The sequence below is a fragment of the Rhinopithecus roxellana genome, chromosome 4, assembly GCF_007565055.1.
Source record: "Rhinopithecus roxellana isolate Shanxi Qingling chromosome 4, ASM756505v1, whole genome shotgun sequence".
NCBI lineage: Eukaryota > Metazoa > Chordata > Mammalia > Primates > Cercopithecidae > Rhinopithecus > Rhinopithecus roxellana.
In genome coordinates, this window is record NC_044552.1 from 72016852 (window position 1) to 72037474 (window position 20623).

Sequence of the window (20623 nt, forward strand, 5' to 3'; positions counted from 1 at the left end):
AGGCTGGTCTTGAACTCCTGGCCTCAAGGAATCTGCTTACCTCGACCTCGGCCTCCCAAAGTGCTGGGATTACAGGCGTGAGCCACCGCGCCCAGGCAACGATATGATCCTTCTAAATTGAAAAGTATTATTTGTCAACAAAAGCAATCCACTGCATTCAATGTCAAAAGTAGTACTTAGTGGGAGGCCGAGGCAGGCAGATGGCTTGAGCGCGGGAGCTCAAGACCAGCCCAGGCAACTGGCAAAACCCCTTCTCTATTTTTTAAAAATAATATTATTAATTTTTTTAAAAAGTAGTACTTAGTGTGATAACTATACAAGGACTCTGGTTCTAACATTAGCTTTTAGGTAATCCTAGTGAGTTACTAAGGCAATTAATGGCAAAGAAATTCATAAATGAAATTCTAGTCTCACAAAATATTATATAGTTAAAAAATAAGACTACTTTACTAAATTTGAAACACTTATAAATAGGTAAGGAGCTTAACATGTATGTTTTCATCAGAATTTAAGATTTTATTTTCCTCTTCAACTTAAGGTAGAACTACACTATAGTGTAGATCAGTTTCTTTTGCAAGATTACAAATCTCAGGAATATTTCGTTTCTTTATACTTTTTTTTTTTTTTTTTTTTTTTTTTTTTGAGACGGAGTCTCGCTCTGTCACCCAGGCTGGAGTGCAGTGGCCGGATCTCAGTTCATTGCAAGCTCCGCCTCCCGGGTTCATGCCATTCTCCTACCTCAGCCTCCCGAGTAACTGGGACTACAGGCGCCCGCCACCTCACCTGGCTAGTTTTTTTGTATTTTTTAGTAGAAACGGGGTTTCACCATGTTAGCCAGGATGGTCTCGATCTCCTGACCTCATGATCCACCCGTCTCGGCCTCCCAAAGTGCTGGGATTACAGGCTTGAGCCACCGCGCCCGGCCCTATACTTTTTTTTAATAGAGATGAGGTCTTGCTCTCTTGCCCAGGCTGGTCTTGAACTCCTAGTTTAAGCAATCGTCCTGCTTTGGCCTCCCGAAGTGCTGGGATTACAGGCATGAGCCACCGCACCTGGCCTACTTTTTAGTATTTGTCATGTTTTTTAAAATACATATGTATCAGGCCGGGTGCGGTGGCTTATGCCTGTAATCCCAGCACTTTGGGAGGCCAAGGCAGGTGGATCACTTGAGGTCAGGAGTTGGAGACCAGCCTGGCCAACATGGCAAAACCCTGTCTTTACTAAAAATATAAAAAATTAGCAAGGCGTGGTGGTTCACGCCTGTAATTCCAGCTACACGGGAGGCTGAGGCAGGAGAATTGCTTGAACCCAGGAGGCAGAGGTTGCACTGAGCTGAGATCGTGCCACTGCACTCCAGCCTGGGCGACAGAGTGAAGACTCAAAAAATAAAAAAATAAAATACATGTGTATCAATTAGTATTATGTTTGGCTATTACAGAGTGACCTAACAAAGAGAGCAGCTAATTTCCCTCTTTATGTAGAAGTCCAGAGGTAGAAAATGGCAATGCCTCAATGCCTTCTCTGCCTAAACATCAGCAATAGCTACAGGTTTGGAATGACATTCACAATCACAGGACCCCAGTAAGCCTTGTGGAACCCAACCTGGCACCCAGCTCACTTAGTATTCCAGGATACAGAACAAGGAACAGCACAGCAACACAGCAGCATGAGACTTATTTCTGCAGGAGTCTTTATTCCAGCCTCCCAAGTGTCAGCTGAGGGGTAAAGAAACTAGATCATTTTGGATGGGTGCAGAAGCCACGAGGCTTAGAAGCTTTATGCTCCAGAAAAACCAATCCCTGTTGAAACAGTACATGAGTGTTGCTTCCAGAAATATTTGCAATAAGGAACACCACACTTAAGGAATTCCAAAGCCCATGTTTTCCAGTGGGCATTTGTAGTACGTGTTAGTCTTCCTGGTCCAAACAGTTTACCAATAAGGTGTCTTTTTTTTTTTTTTGAGACAAGGTTCTGCCACAGCTGTAGTACAGTGGCATGGTGTGATCTCGGGTCACTGCAACCTCCACCTCCTAGGCTCAAGCAATCCTCTTGCCTCAGCCTCCTAAGTAACTGGGACTACAGGCACACACCACCATGCCCAGCTACTTTTTTTGTTTTTTATAGAGACAGGATTTTGCCATACCACTCAGGCTGGTCTCAAACTCCTGGATTCAAGTGATCCATCCATCTTGGCCTCCCAAAGTGCTGGGATTACAACTGTGAACCACCGTGCCCAGCTAAGGGCTCATTTTTAATCATAAACAATATTGCCTAATATTACAGCTGATACTCCAGCCTAGTAGGTTTCCAGAGAAACAGTGCTGAAAGCCAAATTCAAGGTCATTTCACCAGGCAGAAAGAAAGGGTTTTATTAACCCTTTACTTATAGCAGTCCAGGGTAATCTCACAGTATCAAGACCCAGTCTTCTATATTGCTGCTCTGCCATTCATGGCTTCTATTTCCAAAGTTACTTTGAAGTCCAAGAATCCTGCTGGATGGAGCTCTAGCTACCACATCCATGTTCCAGCAGGAACAGAAGATAAGCCCACCTGCTTCCTCTTAAGCCTTTAAGGAAATGTCCCAGAAGCACCACTCAGCACCTGTTTTTTCTTCGTCGTCTTCTTTTCTCCATCACTCAGCACTTCTTATTCCATGTCAATGCCAGAACTTAGTCATATGACCACATGTATCTGCAAGGAAAGCTAGGCACACTGCTAACCTGAATAAATTCTGGGATTCTGATACAAAGCAAAAAAAGGAGAACAGATAATTGGGTCAGGCAATGAGCATTCTCTCCTATACATACATATAGGGGGAACAATAAGCTGTCAATAAAAACTGAGACTAAAAAAAGTCATAAATTCTTAGCTGGGCATGGTGGCACATGCCTGTAATCCCAGCTACTTGGGAGGCTGAGGCGTGAGAATCGCTTGAACCTGGGAGATGGAGGTTGTGGTGAGCCAAGATCGTGCCACTGCACTCCAGCCTGGGCAACAAGAGTGACAGATTATCTCAAAAAAAGTAAAAAAATTAAAAAGTCATATAGACATTGGGAAGATTATGCTTATAATCATCTGCTTATGATTTGAAAATGCTTTTTATCAAGGTAAGTCATTTTCCAATTAAATATAAAACTTTTTGAAGAAAAACATTCTTTGGGCCAGGCATGATGGCTCACACCTGTAATTATAGTACTTTGTCAAGGCAGGAGGATCACTTGAATTCACGAGTTTGAGACCAGCCTGGGCAACATGGCAAAACCCCATCTCTACAAAAAATACAAAAATAAGCTGGGTGTGGTCGCACACCCCTGTAGTCCCAGCTACTAGGGAGGCTGAGGTGGGAGGATGGCTTAAGCCCAGGAGGCAGAGGTTGCAGTGAGCCCAGATTGTGCCATTACACTAAAGCCTGGGTGATAGAGCCAGAACTTAATTTAAAAAAAAAAAAAAATTATTCATCCTAGAACATTAGCTCTCTAATCTGTTAAAATAGTTATATCTCCACCAATTGTGAGATGTAATTAACATGAGGTATGTAACTTACTGGGACTAGGTTAAACTACAGGAAATTGCTGTTTTTTGTAGTTGGAAACAATCAAATATTGGCAGTTTTACACAGCTCAACCTGTAACAAAGTATCAAAGGATGTGAATAATTGACTTAAAAAATATAAACTAGCACAGATTTAGTTTACTGCCATAATAACGAATACAGCTGAATTCCAATAATCTTTCTCAAGTGGGAAAGGAGCAAAATTGCATCTGGAATATTTGGAATTGTTCCTTTATCCTTAAGCACTTCAAAATTCTTTTTCTTGATAAAATACTTATTGTAGTAGATTAAAAATAGCCCCAAAGATTTCCATGCCCTAATCTCTAGTATTAATGCCTGTGTATGTTAAATGACCTAGCAAAAGAGACTTTGCAGATGGAATTAATGTTTTTTTGTTTTTTGGTGTTTTTTTTTTTTTTTTTTGAGATGGAGTCTCACTCTGTCACCCAGGCTGGAGTGCAATGGCGCGATCTCAGCTCACTGCAACCTCTGCCTCTCGTGTTCAAGCAATTCTCCTGCCTCGGCCTCCTGAATAGCTGGGATTACAGGTGTGCACCACCACACCTGGCTAATTTTTGTATTTTTAGTAGAGACGGGGTTTCACCATGTTGGCCAGGCTGGTCTCAAACTCCTGACCTTGTGATCCACCCGCCTCGGCCTCCCAATGTGCTGAGATTACAGGTGTAAGCCACTGCACCTGGCCAGAATTAATACTATACACCTTTGGCTGGATGCAGTGGTTCATGCCTGTAATCCCAGCACATCGAGAGGCCAAGACAGGAGGATCACTAAAGCCCAGGAGTTCAAGACCAGCCTGGGCAACATAATGAGATCCCATCTCTTAAAAAAAAATTTTAAAAAAAAACAATAGCCTGGCATGGTGGTGTGTGCCTGTAGTCTCACCTACTCAGGAGGCTGAGGTGGAGGATGGCTTGAGCCTGTGAGTCCCAGGCTGCAGTAAGCTGTGGTCACGCCACTGCACTCCAGCCTGGGTGACGGAGCGAGACCCTGTCTCAAAGAAAAAAAAAAAGTTATTGACCTTAAAATAGGGAGATTATCTAAGTGGGCCCAAAGTAATCAAGTAGACATTTAACAGTGGAAATGGAAGACAGAAAGGTAGGTCAGAGAGAGGGATGATGGAAGAAGTAACAGGAATGATTCAAAATGGGAGAGGGACTTCACCCACTATTGCAGGCTCTGAAGAAAAGGGGATCATGAGCCAAGGAACAAAGGCAGCCTTCAGAAGCTAGAAATGACCCTCAGCTAACGGACAACAAGGAAAGGAGACTTTGATCCTTTAACTGAAAAGCACTGAACTCTGCCAACAACTAAATAAACAAGGAAATGGATTTGCCCCCAGCCCAAAACCTCCATAAAGGAATGCGTTCCTGCCAGCACCTTGAATTTAGCCCAGGTAAGACCTGTGCCACACTTCTCACCTACAAAACTGTAAGATAGTACATTTGTGTTAAGTCACTGACTTTGTAGTAATTTTTAACAGCCTCCAAGGAAAACTTCATATACTTAATACAACTTTGAATTTAAAGGACTCAGTAGGGTCCCTAAAGTCATTTAAAAATATTTCATTTCACTTATTTTTTAAGACAGGGTGTCACTCAGGCGAGAGTACAGAGGCGCAAACACAGCTCACTGCAGCCTCGACTTCCCAATCCCAGGCCATCCTCCCAGGTCAGCTGCCCAGTAGCTGGTACCATAGGCGCACGACACTATGTCCAGCTAATTCTAAAAAAATTTTTATAGAGATGGGACCTCCCTGTGTTACCCAGATTGTCTCAAACTCCTAGGCTACTCAAGTGATCCTCCCACCTCGGCTTCCCAAAGTGCTGAGATTACAGGTATGAACCACTGCACCCAGCCTAAACTGTATTTTAAAAATCCAATTCATGTCTGGTCCCAAATGATTCTGGTAAAATAAGTTGTGTTATGACTGGATATGTGTGTATAGCTGATAAAATACCAAAAAATGTTAAAAGACTGAAAGCTACACAGCAATTATTTTTATGTAAGAACTCTAAAAAGTTCTTGACAAGTTATTATGAGAAACTTTTCATCTAGGAGTGATTTCTAAGGCAGCATTTGAGTTTCCATAAAAACAGAACCTTCTGTCTCAGAAGGTATATCAATAAGAGGACCAGAATCTTCTATATCCAAGTGCATTGGTTTCTCCTGTTCACAACTCAGGTTTGAACTGTCGTTCATTTGAATCTCTTCCTCTTCCAATTCCAAAGATTTATCTGGGGCTGAAGCTACCACTTCTTCGTCTTCATTTTCATGTAGAAAGCTACAAATCATGTTGGGTCGATAGGAGAAATCATTATCCTTTATTTGCAGCCATTCCACCCCACCTAATTTGGAAGGGATGAGGAATAAACCAAAAAGAAACAAAAAATGAATTTTAGGGAAGTATATGTTTATTTATTTTAAATCTCTATCATATGAATACATGTCAAACTGAAAGCCCAACATAAATCAAGGAATATGCTGTCTGTAACTACTGATAAAATATACTTTCCATCTTCTCTAGAGACCTTGGAATGCCTATTAGGTAGGTACCATCAAAATCACTACAAGTTATCAACCTCAATTACTATTCCATGCCTTTTTCCAGAGTTCAGTTCTCAGATCATTGTGAAATATAATTTGAGCACTCTCTGCCATCTTATGCCTTCAAGAAAACTTACCACTACCCTACAATTTTTTTTTTTTTTTTTTTTTAAGACAAAGTCTCGGCCGGGCTTGGTGGCTCAAGCCTATAATCCCAGCACTTTGGGAGGCCGAGACGGGCGGATCACGAGGTCAGGAGATCGAGACCATCCTGGCTAACACGGTGAAACCCCGTCTCTACTAAAAAAATACAAAAAATTAGCCGGGCGAGGTGGCGGGCGCCTGTAGTCCCAGCTACTCCGGAGGCTGAGCCAGGAGAATGGTGTGAACCTGGGAGGCGGAGCTTGCAGTGAGCCGAGATCACGCCACTGCACTCCAGCCTGGGCGACAGAGCAAGACTCCTTCTCAAAAAAAAAAAAAAAAAAAGACAAAGTCTCGCTCTGTCACCCAAGCTGGAGTGCAGCCACAATCTTGGCTCACTGCAACCTCTGCCTCCCCAGTTCAAGCAATTCTCGTGCCTCAGCCCCCCAAGTAGCTGGGATTACAGGTGTGTGCCACCATGCCCGGCTAATTTTTTTTCAATAGAGACGGAATTTCACCATGTTGGCTAGGCTGGTCTTGAACTCCTAACCTCAAGCCATCCACCCGCCTCACCTCCCAAAGTGCTGGGATCACAGGCATGACCCACTGCACCTGGTTATTAGTCCTTTTTCTTCCAATTCAGTTTCAACTACAGATGTTCATATTTTTTTCCTGCAATAACATCATTCTCCTAGTCGGCCAGGCTCAAAATCTTAAAGCTATCCTTTATTCTGTTATTTAGCATAATACTTAAAATAGAATGAATTTGATGTTCACTCATATTCATTCGTGTCTGTTTCAATGTAATTTACTTTAGAATGCAAGTTCCTAGAAGGTAAGAGTCACACTTCCTCTCTGTTCTGTTTTGCCTCCAGCATGTAGCCGTGTTTGGTAGCCAGCCTACAAGATGGTCCCCAATGATCTTCACCTTCCGGGTATTCATGCCCCTGTGTAGTCCTGTCCCACACTGAATAGTGGAATGTGGAAATGACAAGACTGTCACTTCTTTTTTTTTTTAGACAGAGTCTCGCTTTGTCGCCCAGGCTGGAGTGCAATAGCATGATCTCGGCTCACTGCAACCTCTGCCTACTGCGTTCAAGCAATTCTCCCACCTCAGCCTCCCGAGTAGCTGGGATTACAGGCGCGTGCCACCACACCTGGCTAATTTTTTGTATTTTTAGTAGAGATGGGGGTCTCACCATGTTGGCCAGGCAGGTCTTGAACTCCTGACCTCAAGTGATCTGCCTGCCTTGGCCTCCCAAAGTGCTGGGATTACAGGCGTGAGCCACTGTGCCCAGCCAAGACTGTGACTTCTAAGTCTAGTTCATAAAAGATACTGTGGCTTCTACCTTGTTTTCATGGAATACTTTATCTGAGAGAAGCCAGCTGCCGTATCAGGAGGACATTCAAACAGTCCTGTGAGAACAACATGGCAAGGAACTAAGGCCTCCTGCCAACAACCAAAATAAATTTACAAGCCATATGAATAAGCCATTTTACAATCAGATTTCCAGCATTAGTCAAGCCTTCAGATGACCGCAGCCCAGATAACATTTTGCCTGCAACGTTATCAGAGACCTGGAGCCAGAACCACCTACCTAAACTGCTCCCAAATTCCTGATTCACAGAAACTGTAAGATACTGGTTTTCTGTTGTTGTTTTAAGCTGTTAAGTTTAGGGGTAATTTGTTATGCAGCAGTAGATAACTAATGCAGACTCGAATTGTTGGTTGCTCATTTATTTGACTAAACAAAACACCCAAATATTCCCAAAGATCTGTCAGATTATTAAAGACTACGAAGAGGAAACTCGTAACTTCCTTTAATAAGAATATCCCAATGATAGCTAAGCTTATGATACATGTTAGCCTTTTAAGTTTATTCTAGAACCTAGTACCTCTTTCTTCCTATAATTATTACAAGGTGCCTAAAAAGGGGGATAGTTCAGGGATATACATAAGGGATATAAGAACAAGGGTTTATTATATAGTTGTATAGAGGTGATGTAATTAATTTTATAAGATCAACGTACCTTCAAATGTTTATCCCTTGTTAAGCTATAAATACTCATCATGAGAATCTTATTAGAGTTTCATATATGTTATTGAGCAGTGAACTTTTAAACCATCAAATTATTGTTTTTTCAACTCCACAAACATATATCTACTTCAGGTGAAAGAACCACTAGTCTAAAAGTCTCTAGTATGTGGTGACCAGCAAGTGAAGAAGAATAAGTGGATGCAAATTAAGAACTCATGCCTGTAATCCCAACACTTTGGGAGGCTGAGGCAGGAGGATCACTTGAGTCCAGGAGGTTGAGACCAGCTGGATAACATAGTAAGACCCTGTCTCTATTTAAAAAAAAAAAAAAAAAAGGTTGGGCGCAGTGGCTCACACCTGTAATCCCAGCACTTTGGGAAGCTGAGGTGGGCAGATCACCTGAGGTCAGAAGTTGGAGACCAGCCTGACCAATATGGAGAAACTCCATCTCTCTACTAAAAATGCAAAATTAGCTGGGCGTGGTGGTGCATGCCTGTAATCCCAGCTACTCAGGAGGCTGAGGCAGGAGAATCACTTGAACCTAGGAGGTGGAAGTTGCAGTGAGCTGAGATCGCACCACCCCACTCCAGCCTGGGCAACAACAGCGAAACTCGTCTCCAAAAAATAAAATAAGATAAAGAAACCCTGTCTCTACTGAAAATTAGCCAGGCGTGGTGGTGGGTACCTGTAATCCCAGCTACTCAGGAGGCTGAGGCAGGAGAATCACTTGAACCTGGGAGGCAGAGGTTGCAGTGAGCTGAGATCACACCACTGCACTCCAGCCTGGGGGATAGAGTAAGACTCTGTCTCCAGAAAAGAAAAAAAGAAAAACGCCAAAAGAAAAAGAAAGGCTGGGCACAGTGGTCTCTTCAGGAGTTCGAGACCAGCCTGGGCAACATGGCGAGACTCCATCGCTACTAAAAATACAAAGAAGGCCGGGTGCGGTAGCTCACTCCTATAATCCCAGCACTTTGGGAGGCTGAGGCAGGCAAATAACAAAGTCAGTTCTAGACCAGCCTGACCAACATGGTGAAACCCTGTCTCTACTAAAAATACAAAAATTAGCTGGGCATGGTGGCATGTGCCTGTAGTCTCAGCTACTCACAAGGCTGAGGCAGGAGAATTGCTTGAACCTGGAAGGTAGAGGCTGCAGTGAGCAGAGATCACGCCATTGCACTCCAGCCTGGGCGATGGAGTGAAACTCCATCTCAAAAAAAAGAAAAAAGAAAAACAAAAACAAAACAGCCAGGCATGGTGGAAATGCCTGTGGCCCCAACTACTGGGGAGGCTGAGGTAGGGGGATGGGGGCAGAGGTCACAGTCAGCCGACATCGCACCACCGCACTCCAGCCTAGGTGACAGAGTGAGACCCTGTCTCAAATAAAATAAAATAAAGTAATTAAATAATAATAATAATAAAAACTAGACTGATGACTAACAATTGTGGTCCTAGAGTCTCCCCCACTTTTAAAGCCAGCTTTTGGCCAGGGGCGGTGGCTCATGCCTGTAATCCCCAGCACTTTGGGAGGCCGAGGCAGGTTGATCATCTGAAGTCAGGAGTTCAAGACCAGCCTGGCCAACATGGTGAAACCCTGTCTCTAATAAAAATACAAAAATCATACAGGTGTAATGGTGCATGCCTGTAATCCTAGCTACCTGTAATCCCAGCTACTCGGGAGGCTGAGGCAGGAGAATCGCTTGCATCCAGGAGGCGGAGGTTGCAGTGAGCCAAGATGGCTCCACTGTACTCTAGCCTGAGTGACAGAAAGAGACTGTCTTTAAAAAAAAAAAAAAAAGCCAGCTTTTTCCAGCTGTGAGCCTGTTGAAAGCTGCTGCAACTGCCAAAAGTTTCCAAGGGATTTCACCTTGGGAATTGAGAACTATTGTGATCGTATCCACTTTGCTTACAAGGAAGTTTTTTCCCCCCACACATCAGACAGGTAATATGCTGACATCATAACAAGGTTTGAGGGAGGCACATCTTATACATGAATGTAAAAACATAATCATCATGCTTATGAACTACAAAAAGGTACAAGGAAGTTTTTAATTAAAGAGGGGAGAGGGGGAAGGAGAAGAGAGAGAGAGAAGCACTACTGAATTCTCTAGGGCTTAGATATCAAGTTTCTTTAAAAACTCCTCAGTCATTTCCAATGCCAAGCAGATAAAAGATGTCTACGTCCCCAGTGCCCTCAACTATACGAGCGTTCAACTGCATTTTAACTCTATGCTTGGTACTGTACATGGAGCACCCTCCATTTTAATATATTAAACATATTATGAGGCCAGGCACAGTGGCTCACACCTGTAATTCAAGCACTTTGTAGGCCAGGGTAGGTGGATCACTTGAGGTCAGGAGTTTGAGACCAGCCTGGCCAACATGGTAAAATCTGGTCTCTACTAAAAAAATTAGCCAGGCGTGGTAGTGGGTGCCTGTCATCCCTGTTGCTCAGGAGGCTGGGGCAAGAGAATTGCTTGAGCCCGGGAGGCAGAGGTTGCAGTGAGCTGAGATTGTGCCAGTGCACTCCAGCCTGAGTGACAGAGCAAGACTCTGTCTGAAAAAAACAAACAAAAAATCACGTATAGTTATTACTAAAAAGTACAAGGAGTGTCCTGGCATCAAAGTGGCCACTGTCAAAGCCAGTACTGGATCACCTGTTTTCAGAGAATAAGGGAACTAACCTATGTTTTCTTCTCCTTCCTTCTTCTCTGTCAGAAGAGTTCTTGTCATGCTGAGCTTCTTCATTGTATGACATTTATATTTTAGCACTGTTTTATTACTGCCTTCTGTATCAGCTAGAACAGAAATGAACTCCATTATTATACTGCTTGTGCTATCAAATAAAACAAAGATAAAGCCTTAATCATTCCAGTATAGGGAGTCAGATTAAACTACTTCCTGTCAAGACAGTGTAATAAATTCAAGGTATAACTCATCCCTCCTGCTCCAAGCATAGAAAAATAACAGATAAAATACATTAACAGGCCAGGCACAGTGGCTCATGCCTGTAATCCCTGCACTTTGGGAGGCCAAGGCAGGTGGTTCACCTGAGGTCAGAAGTTCCGAGACCAGCCTGGCCAACATGATGAAACCCCGTTTCTACTAAAAGTTCAAAAAATTAGCTGGGCATGGTGGCACATGCCTGTAATCCCAGGTACTTGGGCGGCTGAAACAGGAGAATTGCTTGAACCCGGGAGGTGGAGGTTGCAGTGAGCAGAGATTGCACCACTGCACTCCAGCCTAGGCAACAAGAGCAAAACTGTCTCAAAAAAAAAAAATTACATTAACAATTGAAAGTACAACTGGATTCAAAAGTAACAAACATCTTCAGAGGTCAGAAACACAAAGTTATGAGTGAGATTAAACCCATAGGTCTAACAGGCTTCATCCTGGAAGTAGAAACTGGGGCCAGGAATTTTACCCTATAGCGTATTGGGATCCAAAATTCTACCACTCAAATGAAGGACCAAAGTCAGACTTACTACCTGAAGCCAAAGTTTGGAGTAGGGACATTCTCAATCATGACAGGCCGAGAAAAAAAACTGCTGCCAACCTGCTGCCTGGAGTTGAAACTTTCAGAAAACTCTGTGCCTAGGCAGAAGGGAAGATGAGGCCCTTCAGCCAAGGATACGAAGCACAGACACTTCCATACATTGCTACTGTGAGTGTAAATTGATACCACACTTTAGAAAGTAGGCTGCTCTGCCTGTGAAGTAGCCCTTCTTTTATTCCTTGGCCAGGAGCGGTGGCTCACACCTGTAATCCTTTTGAGAGGATCCCTTTGAGAGGCCGAGGCAGGCAGGTCACTTGAGGTCAGGAGTTTGAGACCAGCCTGGCCAACATGGTGAAACCCCATCTCTACCAAAAATACAAAAATTACCTGGGCGTGGTGACAGGTGCCTGTAATCCCAGCTACTCAGGAGGCTGAGGCAGGAGAATTGCTTGAACCTGGGAGGTGGAGGTTGCAGTGAGCCGAGATCATGCCACTGCACTCTAGCCTGGGTGACAGTGAGACTATGTCTCCAAAAAAAAAAAAAAAAAAAAAATTCAGGAGAGTGATGATCTCTGAAGACAGAGGGAAAGAAATAAGTTTGGAAACGGGGATAGAAGGACTTTAAATGTATCTGGAATGGGTTTGTTTGTTTTTGAGACACAGTCTAGCTCTGTTGCCCAGGCTGGAGTGCAGTGGTACGATATCAGTTCACTGCAACCTCCATCTCCCCAGTTCACGCAATTCTCATGCCTCAGTCTCCCAAGTAGCTGGAAGGCACATGCCACCATACACAGCTAATTTTTGTATTTTTAGTAGAAATGGGGTTTTGCCATGTTGGCCAGGCTGGTCTTGAACTCCTGGCCTCAAGTGATCTGCCTCCCTTGGCCTCCCAAAGTGCTGGGATTACAGGATTAAGACAGCTGGCCCAGCCTGGCATGTTTTTTTAAAACTATAATCTGAGTCACATTTGGGAAAATGGTAGGATATGATACAGCTAGACAATGGATACATGAGATATTTAATGTTTATTATGCTTAAGTATGATTGAAATAGTTCATATTAAAAAGGGCTGGGCCAGCAATCACTTACCATGTTCAACATTTTCTTCAAATATAACACAAGTCCCAAGAGTGTCTGCAGAAAAATACAAATTGTTGAGAAGAGCTACCATCTCTGAAAGGTCCATATCAGAAAGAGTTCCATCTATCTGACATCCTCCTACCTTCATACTCCCCAGCAAAGACACAGCTGTCCACTTGCAGAATGGGCCTCTCAGTGTCAATGCCCTACAACAGAATAAAGGATCATAAAAAAAAACATGATTAGAAAAAGGCTTCAACATTGTAACCTTGCTACCAAGGAAACTAATCTCCAAAACTGGGGAAACTCTAGAGCATCTTGTCCTACCAAGTACAGGATAAACTACAACTGCTCTGATCACAGCAGCTACAACTTGAAGACTACTTAATTCATACTCAAGTAACAAGGTCTATTTCAATCAGCATCTTCTTCAAGAGTAAGCTAAGAACAGAGGAAGTTTTGTCAACAGGAGTGCAAAGAGTCTATCTATCTATCTGTCATCTATCTATTTTTTGAGACAGTGTCTAGCTCTGTCACTCAGGCTGGAATGCAGTGGCATGATCATGGCTCACTGCAGCCTTGACCACGAGGGTTCAGGCAATCCTCCCACCCTAGCCTCCTGAGCAGCAGGGACCACAGGAGCATGCCACCATGCCCAGCTAATTTATTATTTTTTTTATTTTTATTTTTTGAGATGGAGTTTTGCCCTTTGTTGCCCAGGCTGGAGTGCAGTGGCACGATTTCGGTCACTGCAACCTCCGCCTCCGGGGATCACGCGATTCTCCTCTCTCAACCTCCCGAGTAGCTGGAATTACAGGCGTCCACCACCATCCCCGGCTAATTTTTGTATTTTAGTAGAGATGGAGTTTCACCATGTTGGCCAGGCTGGTCTCCAACTCCTGACCTCGTGATCAACCCACCTCGGCCTCCCAAACTGTTGGGATTACAGGCGTGAGCCACTGCACCCAGCCATTTATTATTATTATTATTATTGTAGAGAGGGGGTCTCACTATGTTGCCCAGGATGGTCTCCAATTCCTGGGCTCAAGTGATCCTCCCACCTCTGCTGAGATTATAGGAATATATGTACTGTTCCGTATCACAATATTACTTCCTCCAAATCTGTAACTTTCTCTTCAGCCACACATTCAAACAAACAAGCAAAGTTAGCCATTTTCTCCTATCTGCTCCCATAGTTCCCCTGTACTTCTACATTATACTTAATTATACACTAATTAATTATACTTAGTGTACTTCTTATCCTTAGAGTTCACTGCTTTGTAAGGCGAAATAAATATATCAATACTTGTGGACAGGTATTTCACCATTCTTGTTTTACATTTAAGAAACTCTAGAACAATCCCCCAAGTCTAGAAAACTCACCAAAACCTTGCATTTATTTTCACATTTTGAGAGAAAGTCTGAATCAATAATTCCTGATAATTCCACCAGAACCAACTGCTCCTGGTGAAAGAAAGAGGGGTTAACATGCTAGCACGCGAGCGGGCAAGAGGGAGCAATTAGCAAAAGAAGCCAAAAATCCATTTGTGAAAACCGGACCCCGTTTTCAGCAAGAGGAAACGACGCTACCTAAGGTAACTTCCCGGTACTTCCCATCCTAAGTCCGGGGTGACGATTAGGGCTGAGGTCCCAAGCTGCCCGGCTCCGCGTGCCCAGCAGCAAGAAGCCGGTGAGGAGCGTCGGGGCCTCCCTCCCGCCCGCAGCTCCCCGACTCCCTTCCCCACACACGGCCAGCACAGGTATCACCGCCACTGCGGTGCAGGCTTTCGGCGTAGCGCTTACTACCTCCTCTTCCTCCTCTTCTCCGTCCTCCAGACCCCGCTCGTCGACCGCCGCCATGGTCCCTTGGCGCCTCGCCTCCTAGTCAGTGGCCACGCCCGCCCGGAGCCGCCATCTTGAGTGCGGGCAGCAGCTCCTACGCGGAGCAGCTCACTGGGTTCCTGCCACTCCGCTCATCGCCGCGCAAACCGCTCCTGCCAGAACTCAAGATGTCGGCTTCCGGTGGGCGGGTGGCTACGGGCGTCGAGAGCGCTGGTGCTCGCGTGGAGACTCGCCACGGCCCACTCTTTGCTCAGTGACTGAAAGCAGGGGCGGGGGCTAGGCGGCCGTAGGCAGCGGAGCCTTCTCGGTCACGCAAGACAGGCCCTGCGATCTAGGGAGTCGCCGGGCTCCCGGCCCCGCTGGCGGGGAGGACTGGCAAGGCACAGGGGATAAAGGTGAAAGCAAGAAAACCATGGTTTCAGGCGGATTATGGACAGAAAGGCCTTGTGTTGACCCGAGCACATTTCTTGGAAAGAAATTATTAATATTGTGTGAGCGCTCATCCTCAATTCAGCGTCCCCCAAGCCAAGTTAAAGGCACATTCAGTTTAACACTAATGAGCGCCTACACGGTAAAAAGCACTGCACCAGGAGCTATGAAAAATAGAAAGTGGGCTTAAGTTTCAGGCCTGCAGGAGTATAGGATCTGTGAGAGGTATATAAATGGACCCAAGCAAGTGCTGTAGAGATACACATTGTTATAGGAATACAGAGACCTGGGCAAGAGAAGTTTGAACAGAATTTTCTTAAAGTATCCCATAGATGTTTCTGATTATGAAAGAAATGGTCTTCGAAAGAAATGGTCTTTGAGGCCGGGCGCGGTGGCTCAAACCTGTAATCCCAGCACTTTGGGAGGCCGAGAGGGGAGGATCACGAGGTCAGGAGGTCGAGACCATCCTGGCTAACACGGTGAAACCCCGTCTCTACTAAAAAAAAAATACAAAAAAAAACTTGCCGGGCAAGGTGGCGGGCGCCTGTAGTCCCAGCTACTCGGGAGGCTGAGGCAGGAGAATGGCGTAAACCCCGGAGGTGGAGCTTGCAGTGAGCTGAGATCCGGCCACTGCACTCCAGCCTGGGCGACAGAGCGAGACTCCGTCTCAAAAAAAAAAAAAAAAGAAAAAGAAAAAGAAATGGTCTTTGAACTTGCAATAGCATGATCTAGCGGTTAAGATCATGAGCTTTGGATGTTTATTTATTTATTTAGAGATGGACTTTTGCTCTTGTTGCCCAGGCTGGAGTGCAATAGTGTGATCTCGACTCACTGCAACCTCCACTTCCCAGGTTCAAGCGATTCTCCTGCCTCAGCCTCCTGAGTAGCTGCGATTATAGGCATGAGCCACCACGCCCGGCTAATTCTGTTATTTTTATTAGAGACGGGGTTTCTCCATGTTGGTCAGGCTGGTCTCGAACTCCCGACCTCCCAAAATGCTGGGATTACAGGCATGAGCCACCGCACCCAACCTGAGCTTTGGATTTTAATACCTGTCACGTTCTACTGCATTAACAGCAAGGCTTTGGGCAGATTGGTTATTGTGAGGATTAAATGAGACAATACATATAAAATAAATTTAGCCCAGTATTCAGCACATAGTAAGCATTTAAAGTGCATTTAATCTATTATTAGTAGTAATATATAAATTTTTTAGTATGCTGCTCTCTTTTTCTTTCTTTTATTCTTTGTTTCTTTCTCTTTCTCTCTTTCTTTCCTTTCTTTTTTGTGACAGGGTCTGGCTCTGTCGCCCAGCCTGGAGTGCAGTGGCGCCATCGTAGCTCCGTGTACCCTCAAACTCCCGGGCTCAAAGGGAGCCTCCTACCTCTGCTTCCTAACTGGGACTACAGGTGCACGCCACAGCGCCTGTCTTTACAAAATGGTTGTATGAGTGTGCCATAACTTGATCCTCTATTTTTTAACACATAGGTTATTTACAATTTGTGGATATTGTAAATAACATTGTAGTAAACACTCTTGTGTGTATATTTTTGTCCAGTTGCCTAATTAAATGTATAGGATTTCATAGCTTAAAAAAGTAGAAGGAACACTGAACCTGTTAGAAGTACATTTGAATTCTAGCTCTGAAGCTTAATAATTGTGAACTTTTCCAACCTCAGTTTTCTTTCTTCTTTCTTTTTTTGAGATGGAGTCTTGCTCAGTCGCCCAGACTGGAGTGCGGTGGTGCGATCTCGGCTCACTGCAAGCTCCGCCTCCCGGGTTCAAGCCATTCTCCTGCCTCAGCCTCCCGAGTAGCTGGGACTGCAGGCGCCCGCCACTGTGCCCGGCTAGTTTTTTTGTATTTTTAGTAGAGACGGGGGTTCACCGTGTTAGCCAGGATGGTCTCGATCTCCTGACCTCGTGATCCGCCCGTCTCCGCCTCCCAAAGTGCTGGGATTGCAGGAGTGAGCCACCGCGCCGGGCCATCAGTTTTCGTATTTATTATATGAGGATGAAAATAATTGTGCTTACACCAGGCGCGGTGGCTCAAGCCTGTAATCTCAGCACTTTGGGAGGCTGAGGCGGATGGATCACGAGGTAAGGAGATCGAGACCATCCTAGCTAACACGGTGAAAACCCGTCTTTACTAAAAATACAAACGAATTAGCTGGGCGTGGTGGTGGGCGCCTGTAATCCCAGCTACTCGGGAGGCTGAGGCAGGAGAATGGCGTGAACCTGGGAGGTGGAGCTTACAGTGAGCCAAGATCGCACCACTGCACTCCAGCCTGGGCGACAGAGCAAGACTCTGTCTCAAAAAATAATAATTATTATTATTATTATAATTATACTTACTGTGTCTTTTTTTCTTGGAAAGCAAAAATTCAATCGTATATCTAAAAATGCTTAGTAAATTGAAAATTTACATAAATTGTCAGATTTGAAGGGAGATGTGGGGAGGATAAGGAGGAGTGTACAATCCAAGCTGAGGGAACAGCAGAAGCAAAGGCTTGAGGAATGAAAATATGTGCGTTTTGGAAGGTTAGTGTGTTATAATTCAAGATGTCCCTTTAAAATAAACAAGCCTCTTACTTCTAGCAAAGGTTATTATTGTTTGGTATTTATGAAGTAATTATTTTTTTTTACTTTTAATGATTTACAAAAGAATACACAGTTGAAAGTGAGCCTTTTTGTTTTGGTTTTTGTTTTTTTGAGATGGAGTCTGGCTCTGTCACCTAGGCTGGAGTACAGTGGCAGGATCCTGGCTCACTGCAACTTCTGTCCCCTGGGTTCAAGCAATTCTTGTGCCTGAGCCATCCTAGTAGCTGGGATTACAGGTGTGCGATGCCACACCCGGCTAATTTTTGTATTTTTAGTAGAGACAGGGTTTCACCATGTTGGCCAGGCTGGCCTCGAACTCCTGACCTCAAGTGATCCACCTGCCTCGGCCTCCCAAAGTGCTGGGATTACAGGCATGAGCCACCTCACTCGGCCAGAAAGTGAGCCTTCTACCCCTGTCCCCCAACCATTTGTACTAGTTTCTTTTATATCCTTTCCAAGATATTCTGTGTGTTTACAAAAACACGTGTATATAAAATCTGTGAAATAATTTTTATTTATTTTTATTTTTTTGACAGAATGAGACAGTCTCATTCTGTCACTCAGGCTGGAGTGCAGTGGCACCATCTCGGCTCCTGCAACCTCTGCCTCCTGGGTTCAAGCAATTCTTTTGCCTCAGCCTCCCAAGTAGCTGGGACTACAGGCACCTGCCACTATGCCCAGCTAATTTTTGTGTTTTTATTAGAGACAGGGTTTCACCATATTGGCCAGGCTGGTCTTGAACTCCTGACCTCAAGTGATCCACCTTCCTCAGCCTCCCAAAGTGCTGGGATTACAGGCGTGAGCCCCCGCAGCCAACCAGTAATTTTAGTATTAGAATGTGGCACGCATACTGGAAAACCATTCCCTTGGAAGGAAGGAAGACATGATCTAGAGCTTGTACCCTGTGAAAATAAGCTTAAAGTTTGAAACATCTTTCAGACTCAAAACAGGAGCTTATTAGGCACAGTAAGCATCCATAGGCACCCATCAGCATCAGCTTTGAAAGAGGGAGACAAGCCTTTTGGTGATTGGGAGGAATTTCCACAATCTTAAAGTGGGACTCAATACAGTCTACTCTCAATGACTTACAATTCTTAAAAAGATTAAAAGCACTCGGGTGCAGTGGCTCAGGCCTATAATTCCAGAACTTTGGGAGGCTGAGGTGGGAGGACTGCTTGAGCCCAGGAGTATGAGACCAGCCTGGGCCATATAGTGAGACCTCATCTCTACAAGAAATTTAAAAAATTACCCAGGCATGGTGGCACATGTGTGTAGTTTCAGGTTCTTGGGGGGCTGAGGTGGGAGACTCGCTTGAGCCCAGGACCTCAAAGCTGCAATGAGTTGCAGTCATGCCACTTACTGCACTCTAGCCTGGATGACAGAGTAAGACCCTGTCTCAAAAAAGAGAAAACATTGTGCCAAGTGAAAGAAGTCAGACACAGAGTACCACATACTGAGTGGTTCCATTCATATGAAATGTCCAGAATAGGCAAGCCTATAAAGAGAGAGAGTAGGTTGGGCGTGGTGGCTCACTCCTATAATCCCAGCTCTTTGGGAGTCCAAGGTAGGTGTATCCCTTGAGGCCAGGAGTTTGAGACCAGCCTGGGCAACATAGGGAAATCCCACCTCTATCTTTGAAGAGAGAGAGAGATTCGTGGTTGCCAGGGCTTGGGAGGATGGCGGAATGAGGAGTGACTGCTACTGGATAAGGAGTTCCTTTTTTTTTTTTTTTTTTTTTTATGTAAAAGCAAGCTTATTAAGAAAGTAAAGGAGCCGGGCATGGTGGCTCACGCCTGTAATCCCAGTACTTTGGGAGGCCGAGGTGGTTGGATCACCTGAGGTTAGGAGTTTGAGACCAGCTGGCCAACATGGCAAAACCCTGTCTCTATTAAAAATACAAAAATTAGCTGGGGGTGTTGGCGGGTGCCTGTAATCCCAGCTACTTGGGGATCTGAGGCGGGAGAATCGCTTGAACACAAGAGGCAGAGGTTGCAGTGAGCCAAGATCGCACCACTGCACTCCAGCCCCGGCGACAAGAGCGAAACACCGTCTCAAAATAACAGAAAGTAAAGGAATAAAGAATGACTACTCTCCATAGGCAGAGCGGCAGCTTGGGCTGCTCTACTGATAATACTTAAGTTCCTTTTTGACTATATGCTAAACAAGGGGTGGGTTATTTATGAGTTTTCCAGGAAAGGGGTGGGCAGTCCCCAGAATTGAGAGTTCCTCCCCCATTTAGACCACATAGGGTAATTTCTGGACGTTGCCATGGGATCTGTAAACTGTCATGGCACTGGTGGGGCTGTCTTTTAGCATGCTAATACGCTGTAATTAGCATATAATGAGCAAGGAGGATGACCAGAGGTCACTCTCATCACCATCTTGGTTTTGGTGGGTTTTGGCCAGCTTCTTTACTTCATCCTGTTTTATCGCAAGGTCTGTATGACCTGTATCTCGTGCTGACCCTGTCTCATCCTATGACTTAGAATGTCTAACCTCATGTGAATGCAGCCCAGTAGGTCTCAGTCTTATTTTACTCAGCCCCTGTTCAAAATGGAGTTGCTCTAGTTCAAATGCCTCTGACATATTCCCCTACCTTTTACAAGGGAACCCTTCATCCTAAGGGTTGTAGAGGGATGAAGATCCATTTTCTGCCACTTTTTCAGAATGAATATGGCAATTATATTCCTGCCTAACTATGAAGGTCTCTTGTATTCAGGGTAGAGAGGAACTCAGTCAGAAAGCGTCATTATGGCGAGGGCCACTCATAACTCTTGAGTTCTGACAAAAGGTGATATAGTTTCCAAATTCTGGAGAAAACAGGTACAGAGAAACTAATATGCTCCAAAGTTTGTTCACAGGAGTATACTTTACTCAATTTTTA

The 20623-nt window shown here is 44.6% G+C and overlaps 1 protein-coding gene and 1 non-coding gene across 2 annotated transcripts; both read right to left on the reverse strand.

The window, feature by feature from the left end:
- Nucleotides 1–5554: 5554 nt before the first annotated feature.
- Nucleotides 5555–14953, reverse strand: GTF3C6 (general transcription factor IIIC subunit 6). Its single transcript, XM_010366028.2, has 6 exons — nucleotides 14677–14953; nucleotides 14254–14334; nucleotides 13013–13076; nucleotides 12880–12924; nucleotides 10979–11092; nucleotides 5555–5918 (listed from the first exon to the last, which is right to left on the reverse strand). The coding sequence occupies exons 1-6, from the start codon at nucleotides 14728–14730 to the stop codon at nucleotides 5638–5640; spliced, it is 639 nt and encodes a 212-aa protein (XP_010364330.1). The 5' UTR covers nucleotides 14731–14953; the 3' UTR covers nucleotides 5555–5637.
- LOC115897207 lies at nucleotides 10227–10330 on the reverse strand. The gene has a single exon (XR_004057135.1). It is a non-coding gene; the product is annotated as a small nucleolar RNA U13 (small nucleolar RNA).
- Nucleotides 14954–20623: the final 5670 nt, after the last annotated feature.

Coding starts and splice junctions, on each gene's coding strand:
- GTF3C6 (XM_010366028.2), bottom strand. CDS start 14,730: ATGGCGGCGGTCGACGAGCGGGGTCTGGAGGACGGAGAAGAGGAGGAA. Junction 14,335..14,676: donor GAGAAGAGGAGGAAGAGGAG/GTAGTAAGCGCT, acceptor TTCTTTCACCAG/GAGCAGTTGGTTCTGGTGGA. Junction 5,919..10,978: donor GGAAGGAGAAGAAAACATAG/GTTAGTTCCCTT, acceptor CTTCCAAATTAG/GTGGGGTGGAATGGCTGCAA.